The following is a 9,820-nucleotide window of genomic DNA, read 5'->3' as shown; positions in this document are numbered from 1 at the left end:
TGGGGGGGATGGAGTTGAGCCTTGCACTCTGCCATACATTCCATGAACTCACTGCTCCTGTGTACACAACTGGTGCTTTTCTCACTCAAAACAGTGATGGCCCTGTGGCTAACAAAAAAGCAGATGTTAATGCTTTTTGTATGTTGAAGGAGAATAACTACATTCCTTGTCTGTGCCAACTGCCTAAAAGCTCCCTTCTACCTCAGCATGAAGAACATGTTGAGCTGCTGCTCTCCTCAGGAGTGCAAGTGGTTTTGACTCCTGGAGTCATAGGAGTCAAAACCATAGGAGAAATAGGCAAACCATAGGAGAAATAGGCAAATAACCTACTTAAGTGAAATCATGTTTTATTTTTTTAAATTTAAAAACATTTGGAATGGGGAATGAAGTCTAAATATGAACAAATACTTTTCCAGTCCCCTGCACTGCTTAACGCTGAAGATAACCAGTCCCATCTTGAGTAAACAAGCATAGAATAGAGGTGAACAGTAACAAGTGACATTCAGTCTGTCTCTGTGCCATCATCATCCTCCTCATCTCCACTTTCAGACTGCTCTTCTGTCAGGGAACAGCTCAACAAGGACTTCTGTATACATTGTCTTTCCTCTGCAATAAAGAAAGCAACAGAGGGTTATTACTTGATCTCTTCACATACACTGGACTGTCCTCTACTTCTAAAGACAAAAGCATTTCTCAGGCCAAGAATTCAGAAGTAGCCCAGCATATCCTACAAAAACCCCAGGAGTTGAGGCTACGTTTTTAGGAAAGTGGCTGGAGGAACTCACCTTCATTTGTACAGTTTTGCAACAACCTCAGCAGCTGTGTTCTGTTATACTGAATCAGGAATTTCTGACATGTTCTTATGGTACCTGTTAAAGTTACAAGAACAGTATGTAACAATCTACACAACCAAATGTTTCAGAGCTGCGTGTGTATTTCCTAAAGAGCACTGCATCAAGTGACAAATCCCCAGGAAACAAGGTTGTTATTGTAAATGCTACAAAGGGGCTGCAGACTTCTGCACTGCTGAGGTTAAGTGGTGGAGTAATAATTTCTAACATGCAGTGCCTGTTACTTCCCTTGGGGGTTAATTTTCACAATACAGAAGATACTATACTTTGAAAATATATTTTAAATAATGTAACATTGTATTTGCTGCTCGGGTTTTGAGATAAATATAATGAAGCTTCAAGCAAAATTAACGAGGCTTTCAAAAAAACTGCTGGTGCCTGTTTCTTATTTAGATCTGCTGAAAGCAGTTGCTGTTATTAACATAGAGGAATGTCTGTCGCACCCAGAGCAGCACCACGGAGCCGGTATGATTAAAGCTCCATCCTCCCCCCGAGCCCGGGGGCTCCTGACCTCCGACGTGCAGGGTGTTGAGGAAGCAGGGGTAGCGCTGCCCGCGGCTCTCCAGGTGCCGCACGAAGGGCAGCGCGGAGCACAGCAGCCGGTACGAGTCCTTGCGGCAGCGCAGCAGCACCGTCCCGGTGTAGGCGTTCAGGTACTTCACTGCGGGACGGACACGCACGGTGAGCGGAGCCGGAGGGACCCCGCACCGCCGGGGCCGCCCGTCTCGCCCGCACCTGTGAAGGAGATGGAGCAGCACGCCAGGCCGTAATCCCCGTGCACCCGTGTGATGGCGTCTCTGACGGCGAGGCCCAGCACGCGGTCCTCGATGCACTGCCGGCACCGAGGGTCCTCCGAGACCACCTCGCAGAGCACGTACCTGCGGGACAGCGCGGCGTGAGCGGCGCGGCCCCGGCCCGGACACGGCAGCGGCGCCTCCCGCCCGCCTCACCTGTTCTTGAAGCGCACCATGGCGGCGGCGGCGGCGCGCGCGGCGCGGACGGACGGCAGGCCCGGCCAATGGGGAGGCGCCTCCGCGCGCTGTAGCCAATGGGCGGTGTGAAGGGGCGGGGACAAGGGGAGGACAGCGCGGCCCCGCCTCCTTCCATGGGCCGCGCGTGCGTGGTGCTGCAGCGAGCCGCCCGCGGGTCATGGAACCAGAGCCGCTGAGGGCGGAAATGACCCGAGGTCATCGTGCCCATGCTATGACCAGTCACCACCGTGTTAGCCAGACCACGTCCGGTCTTTCCTTACACATCTCCATCACCCTGGGTAGCCCATTCCTATGTCTGGTCACATATTCTGTGAAGTTACTCCTCACGACCAACCTAAAATTCCCTTGGTGCAGCTTAACACAGTGTCCTCTTGTCCTGTCGCTTGTTGCCTGGGGGAAAAGCTCCATCTCTACGTGACTCCGGTTCCCTTTCAGGTACTTGTAGAGAGCGATAAGGTTCCTCCTGAGCCTCCTCCAGGTTGAACACCCCAGACTCCCTCACCCGCTCTTCTCAAACACGTACGCTCCAGACCCTTTCCCAGCCCCGCAGCCCTCCTCTGGACCCACTACACTGTTACTGGAGCAAATCCTGGCAGGCTCTGGCTGGGGTATATCACACCTCCGTATCCTTCCTGAACTGGGGGGCCAGAACTGCACAGAGCCCTTGAGGCGCGGCCTCAGCAGTGCCGAGTCCGAGGGTACGACGGCTCCCCGGCCCCGCTGCCCGCCCCGTTCCCGGCACCCGCCGGGTCCCGCCGTCCCTCCCGCCCTCCGCCAGGGGGCGCGCGCGGCGCGCGGGCCGGCCTGAGGGGGCGGCTGAGGGGCGGCGGGAGCGCGGGGGCTGCCGAAGGTTCGATGCTTCGCCTTCAGTCCCTTTCGCTACATTGTACCGACCCGCCCTGGGCAAGCCCCCCCTTGTCTTGTGCCTAAAAGGTCTAAATGAGGGAGACGGGACGTCTCCGTGTGGTGGGAGCCGCGGGAGGTCCGGAGCAGGCGGGCAAGTACCGGCCCCTCGAAGGCCTCAGCAGAGCGTCCAGAGCCTCCACGGTGCTCTGTCTTTGCTACCCTCAGAAAACTGCTCCAGTATTTGTAGCTCCTCAGGCTCCAGGTATTGGGGGTGTGGGACATGTGCTAATTAATGACAACAGCTAAGGAAATTGAGGAACAGAGCTACTTCCTATAATTATTTCTGTAGTGGTGTCCCAAACTGTGATGTGTGACACTATCGAGGAAGCAGTGAGGGCTCTTTGAAAAGATCTGGTAGGAGAATTAACTGAGGAAAAGGGAATGAGGGGAATAAGGGAAAAGATGTGAGGTAGATATCTGAATGTGAGATGGGAGAAAGAGTTTCGCCGAGGTTCTTGGAGCCAAGTCACAAAAGAGTGCTGAGACAGTATAGATTAAGTGGGAACTCATTGCTAATTCAGAGTGGAAACATCTTTAATGACCTTCATTCTAGACACAGAAAACAATGATAAAGCCAGTGGAAATCCTGTCCTGGGTGATAAACTTCTGCCCTCTGAAACAGATGCCTGTTCTGCTGCTCTCTCCTCTTGGCTATTAACTCCTCTCCTTCACCTGTGATCACGTTTTCAGGTCGTGTTTTTTTCTAAGAACTGCAAAATGTGAGTTCCCTGGGGAGAAAAAAGCTCAAAGCCCAGCATGGACTTCTAAGAGACCTTTTCTCTTGGGCCACAGTCAAAGGGACTGGGGGCAGTTTTGAAGCTAATGCAGATAGAAGAATTTTCTCGATAAGAGGACTGCATTGCATTGATCTTTGCCATATTGTTCTGTGTTTTAGCATCCAAATGAGGATCTAACTGTAATCTGTTCCACTTGTCAATACAATGAGCTCCTAGGTGATAAGCTAGTCTCACATTTTTGAACAATATTAAAGTCCATGAAGATTCCCATTGATTTTCTTTGTGGAGTGAGATTCCAGTTTAGGCTTACCAGGTATGCCAGGTATGTTTCCCTGCTGCCCCCGTGTTTGTGGTGGCATCCCCCATCCTGCCTTCCGACAGGGCTCGGGTTGCCCTGTGCTGCTCAGGTTGCTTTTATCCATCCCCTCCTTTATCTCCTTCTTGCAGAGGCACGCTGGGCTCTGTCAAGCAGAGCATGTGAGTGCACTCTGCCCTGTAATCCAATAGGACATGTGCACTGTGCATGCTGCAGGCTGGGCCCTGTGTACAGCACAGGCCTCTGCTTTCGGTCCAGAAGGCTGATGAGGAGAGACACGGTGCAGAGAGCAGTGTGGTGAGAGAGCCCCGTGCTGCTTGGTTTCACCCAGGGTATTGCCTTAGCTCCCTGTTGTTGCTTTGGAGGATGCACAGAGCACACCTGGGTCACCACAGCTCCCTGCACAGTCACTGTCTGTGTTAGTACAAGGTGTGCAAGTGCAGTCAGGCATCCTGGTGTGCTGAGCTGACAGCACAGCACTGAAAGGTTACAACATCTTCACATTTGTTTTCCCATCTCCTCACTCTCATCCTCTGCCAGCGCTGCTGTTTGGATTCCAGTGTCAGGGATTCGAGGAACTATTGCAAGCTGATGGTGAGTTATACACTCAAGGTGGGAAAAAACTGTGTCCTAAGAAAAAATCTGAGAGAGGAAAAAATCTGAGAGGAAAAATAAGAAAATGCTATTTAAATGGAAGGATGGGTCAAAGAGAGAGGCTGGATGTCTCTCCTCCAGACTGGGAGAGAAAATGGCCTTGGGATATCTTATCAAGTAGAGGTTATGGAGGACAGAGCATGCAAGGACGGGGAAATAACATGCACTGTCTATACACATTAGAGACAATTTGTAAAGCAGTTTAAGAACCTTTGATAGAAGATTTTCCATCAGTGTAAATGTTCATCAGTGATTGTCCAATAAAGTGGTGGTGCTAGGGAGGTGCAGGAGGAGTACTGAGGTCTCCTTTTCCCAACTGTTTTTTGTTATTTGTGGTAGTGTGCCTGCAGGGGAGCTAGTACCAATCAGTCTGGGTTGGTTTTATTACCATTTTGGTTCATTATTTGACATTTTACTACAGGCTTGAAGGTTTAGACCCTCACTTTGGATTTACACACCATCTGTATCTCCAGGTTGCAGGTCAGAATACATTTCTATGGAATTGATTTTGCTAATAATCTGCAATAGATTGTGATGAATGCATGTTTTCTTGTGTGCAGCCAGCTCCTAGGGTTTGTATGTATTTGCTGTAATTAAAATTACTAGTAAATGTATTCAATAACACACGCACACACATACATATTTTAGTGAATCCTTGCACTCTTTTTGGGTAGAATGCATCCGTTTTATAGATGAGGAAGCTAAGGTACAGGGGGAATAAACAGGTTCTTCATGGCAAATAGCTGTCAGTCTGGAGACAGAGATCAAGGACATAAAGTGAGTAGAAAGAACTGGCATATCAGCACATACTGTGTTGGAGTATAGGTCTGCTATGTTGCTTGTGCATGAAGTAGCCAAGTAATTACATTCTGGAGTAAAATGAGGATGCATTGTGATACTCTGTCCTTGTGATACCACAATTATATCTTCCCTGTGTAGCCAAAATAATGATTTTTGCTTCTCCCTGGAAGCACAGAACTGAATTTGCCATCAGGTGTGGCAGCAGAGTGGGGGGAGACAACTACATTTTGTTCCACTGTGTGCACATTGCATCCCCAGATAACCTCAGCGCTGAAAATACAAAACAATCTGGCTAAAATTAAAACTGCTTCTTAAGTCCTGTCTGATGTTGCCTAAAGCTTTTTGTTCAGTTTATCTTCACAAGGTCACTGAGACAGAAGAGTGCATTCTCTGAGCATGCTGGCCTGGAGCTTTTCATGCAGATGCTTTCATTTAACATTTGGGACAATCTCCTTCTCCCTTAGGTCTCTTCCTTTATGCTCTCCCTCACTTTCTGTGTCTCTCTACTCCTGTCTTTTGAGTTCAGGTTACCTCAGATCAATACACATAAGGCTAAAAGTTATCCCTCTTTTTTATCACCCTAACATGTAATCATTAATCATAAGTTTTCTGTACACCCAAGCTGTCATGGGTCAGAGACTGCTGCTCTGTCAGAGCTGCCACATGAGCTGCCTTGTGTGCTGCCTGCAGCACTGCCCTCATCTTTGCTGTCATCCTGCCCACGTGGAGTAATTGTTTTTCAAAACCATGTGGTTGAAGCAAATTCTGTTGCAGCCTCTTTCAGTGCTGGCAGTGCAATCTTGGACTACTTGCTTAAGTTCAAAATAGTAAATTCACATTTCTTTGATTTTTTTTAATAGTCAGGAACAGGATGTGCTCTGAGAGACATCCCGTGTGTTTATGAGGTGAGCTTCCATTAAGACACTGGAAATTGGAAACCACGTTGGAAGATTGAAATCAAATATTAAGATCTGATAAAGGGCATTTAGTGTCTGTGAGTTTGGCATGTGCTGTCTCCATGAACGCAGAATCAGGAGTCTCCCTGAGCAGCAAAAACCAGTGTGAGAGAAGAGCAGTACAAAAAGGTGATGTGCCAAGGGAGAAGCTGGACCTGGAATTCTGGGTTTCATTTTCTCCAGCTCTGCAATGGAGATAATTGCAAATACCTTATTCATAGATATATGTTAAAAATGAGTAAACTATCCACTTGAATGTTACTATTTATCAAATATGGTAAAACTGCTGCTCTATAGGAGAGATCTGTAGGCAGTACACTTTATTTGCAGCAAGCTGCTGCAGGAAGCTAACAGCTGCTTCCAAACTAGTTAATTAAATTAATCAAGAACTAGAATATTAGTTCAGGTAGTTTAGGATTCTCTTCTCTTTCCATATTAGGGAACACAGACTCAACTGCAAACCAGATAACTTACTATGTAATCTGCTGTGTAAAACCCCCATATTTAACACCTCCTTAACGGGGATGTTAAGATGGATTAATTATTCTTTGTTCTGGTCTCTGAAGATAAAGGGTAATTACTATTAATTATGTGTAATTGAAAAATTGCTCCTTCACAAAGAATCCAGTAGCATTAGCAGGATTTTTACTTATTGCTGCCTATAGGGAGTCTTACAACATTCCATAATGTTATGGCAAAGACTGCCATAAACTTAAGAATGGTCTCAGCGAGTCTTACTCACTTTCCAGCCCACACCTGAAACCAGGATTTTCAGACATAGCAGATCTCAGAGCAGCCTGCAAGGCAGGACTCGTGTTTTGTTCTGTGCTGAATGCACTGAAACAGGAGGTGCAATTTGAAGGGGTGGTTGTTATTGAGGATGCTGTAAGACTTTTCCTCTGTAAATTTCCAGAAATCTCTGGAATAACCACCAAAGGGAAAGTATTAGAAAACAATAAACAACCCCAACAAAGTGAGAGATTGCTTATCTGGGAAGGAAGCTTATGAAAAAATGAAAAAAACCCACCCATGACTCTTCAGTAACCCGTACATCTTAGACAGCAGAGGTGTCTGACAGACTGGAGACTATGTTGAGATATTTGAATTTAGCTGAAAAAGAAAAGAAAAATTTTTACAAGAGCAGAGCACTTTCAATTACATAAAATTAGCGGATAGGTTTGCGTGCAACCTGAAATTTCTAACAGCCCCACTGATTTCTGTTGACAAAATATGTAGGTATATAACTTCCTTTAATTATGGGAGGATCTAGGCACCTTCCTATGCATAAAAATCAGGCCTTTAAGCTCTCCAGGCCTGAGTTTCACATTGGCAAAATGAGGATAATGACATTTATCTACTTCAAGGATTGCTACAGATAAATTACTGAGTTATTGTGCACTTAGGCAATATAATAAATGAGATGACAGAAGCTCGTATGGTATAAACATAGCCTTGGTGTAGGGGCCACTCTGAAACAAAACCCACGTGTCTGGTGCTGCTGTCGTCTTGCAGATCTTTGCTCTCTGCTTCTCCTTTCCCCTGAATTCCCATGAGCAGATTAAGCCAAGGCCCTATTTTACAGTAAGATGTATCTGCTTATGTTGCTGCATATTGAATAATCCTTTCTTTACGTGGCTTTATGTTTAACTCCAGCAGCCTAGGAGCAGCGTGGGATCAGAGTCTTCCACAGAGCACTGCTCTTCCTGATGAGGGAGGCAATGAAAAACATTTCCAGTGTATCCATCCCTCAGTGCTGAGGTGACAGGACAGGCATCCTGGAGCAAGCTTACATAACATGTGCCTGCTGCCTGGCTCTGCACGTGCAGGAGGAAGGGAGCTGTGCTGGAGCTGCTCACTGGGGTACAGCCAGGGCTGCCCTTGGCAGCAGAAGGGTCTCAGCTTGTGCTGGTGTCAGCTTGGTGCAAGGAGTGTGTCAGTCACTGCCTGGCTGGGGAACACAGGTCTCAGCTCTTTGCCTGACCCACTCTGACAGAGACCTCCCCACCCGTCTGTTCTTGCCGAGATCCAATTTTAGCTGCAGTGTCCCACAGCCCAGCACAGCAGGTGAAAGCCCCTCAAAAGCAGAGTAGGGTGTAGTGTGTGGTGTGATTTGGTGGGGAGAATCAAGAGTGATTTTGTTTCTGCTGTGCTGGCTGGGGGTGCTCACAAAGACCAGTAAATGCAAACAGATTTCCAGAGGCAATGGCTGTTACAGATCAGAGAAGACAAAAAGCACTAGGAGCATCTGGTCTATTTTGGGAAGCTTGCTAGGGCTTTTTAATTTTTTTTTCCAATTTTTTTCCTAAAGATGTGCTTGCATCTGAGTCAGTGTCAATATTTGCCACTTTTTAGCTATATGCACCATGAAGACTGAAGCAAACAAAAAAAAATATCTTGCTGGATTTTCAAAGCTGTTGCCACCAGTTACCTTGAGGACCCAGGGGTTTGAGCTACATTTGAGATGCCTTCTGCCTTCTGCTGGTTGGTTCCAAGCTGGAGCTCCTGGTGATGCACATAAAACCTTTTCCCAGTGCTTGAAGCATCTGCCACAGTGAGATGACTGGGGGGAACTGACCCAGGGTACATCCCTCAAACCTCCTCAGTAAAATTCCACAGTGATCATGCTGGAACTCAAGGAGTTGTTTCTATGTGACCTTCTGTGTTCCTGTTTCATACCTGTGGTGCATAAAAGATCATGTTTATCCCCCTGTAACATTAGTGACTTAATTAGAGCTGAATTTGGTCCTACTGTCTCTGAACATGAGCAGCTTCCATCAAGTCATCTAAAGGATCATATCTGGTTTCTTCTCTCTCTCAGTATTGGTGGCATCTGGTTTCATTTTCCATCTTTTCTAAGGGAGCTCACTTTCCCCAACATTTCAGCGTATGCTTGTTGTATGTCAGCACCCTGGGCTGCCCACATGGCCATGCCAAGCCAAGTACCACTCTTTGGGCCAGCAGGGCACAAGATGGTGTAGACAGAATGTGAGACACAGTAGGAATTGTTGTGGGCTGTGTGTAGCTTAAAACCAGAAGCTGCTTACAGGTCAAGAAACTAAGATGGAACCAGTTAAGTGTGGAGTTTTTTCCCTCTGTGTAGGATGTGTAGAAGTAGGAAGACTTTTATCCTGTAGAAGCCAGTGGTTTTGTAGTGTGGCTTCTCCTTGCCAAGACCAAAACTGGCACTGTAGGGACACCATTTTCAGGGTAAGTGCAGGGAGGGACCCTGCTGATGCAATAGCACCACACTCACAGCATTGCAATTTAATGTCCACACTGTCTGCAGGACATCCCCGGTTATTTCTGAAGATGCTGGCATGGGAAATTTTCTAAACATGACAGTTTGTCTCCAGAAGCTGCATTGGTTCTTTTAACTCATTCTATCTCTTCTACTTCCTTCTTCCCACCCCAAGCACTTGGCCAAACCAAAAATTTTCTTAGCTTTGTGTGTAGCACACAGAGGGACAGCTATTCAATTGATGAGTATTAAGTTCTTGTTTTATAAGATGTAGGATTTTTAAAAAGCATACAGTGATGATTTTGAGTATTTATTAGATTCCAATAAAATATACATTCAACTTCAGCTCTCAACATTTTAATGTATATT

The 9,820-nt window shown here is 46.8% G+C and overlaps 1 protein-coding gene across 2 annotated transcripts; it reads right to left on the bottom strand.

Moving 5' to 3' along the window:
* Nucleotides 1-9: 9 nt before the first annotated feature.
* Nucleotides 10-1,858, bottom strand: POP5 (POP5 homolog, ribonuclease P/MRP subunit). Of its 2 annotated transcripts, XM_030958735.1 has the most exons (5): nt 1,802-1,858; nt 1,587-1,729; nt 1,363-1,512; nt 786-869; nt 331-606 (listed from the first exon to the last, which is right to left on the bottom strand). In XM_030958735.1, the coding sequence occupies exons 1-5, from the start codon at nt 1,819-1,821 to the stop codon at nt 503-505; spliced, it is 501 nt and encodes a 166-aa protein (XP_030814595.1). In that variant the 5' UTR covers nt 1,822-1,858; the 3' UTR covers nt 331-502. The 2 variants fall into 2 exon arrangements, with proteins under 2 accessions (XP_030814596.1, XP_030814595.1); XM_030958736.1 differs by lacking the exon at nt 1,587-1,729 and having other exon boundaries at nt 10-606; nt 1,363-1,586; nt 1,802-1,832.
* Nucleotides 1,859-9,820: the final 7,962 nt, after the last annotated feature.

The sequence above is a fragment of the Camarhynchus parvulus genome, chromosome 15 (assembly GCF_901933205.1).
Source record: "Camarhynchus parvulus chromosome 15, STF_HiC, whole genome shotgun sequence".
NCBI lineage: Eukaryota > Metazoa > Chordata > Aves > Passeriformes > Thraupidae > Camarhynchus > Camarhynchus parvulus.
Note: the sequence above shows the minus strand (reverse complement) of the source record. Positions and strands in the feature narration are given on the sequence as shown.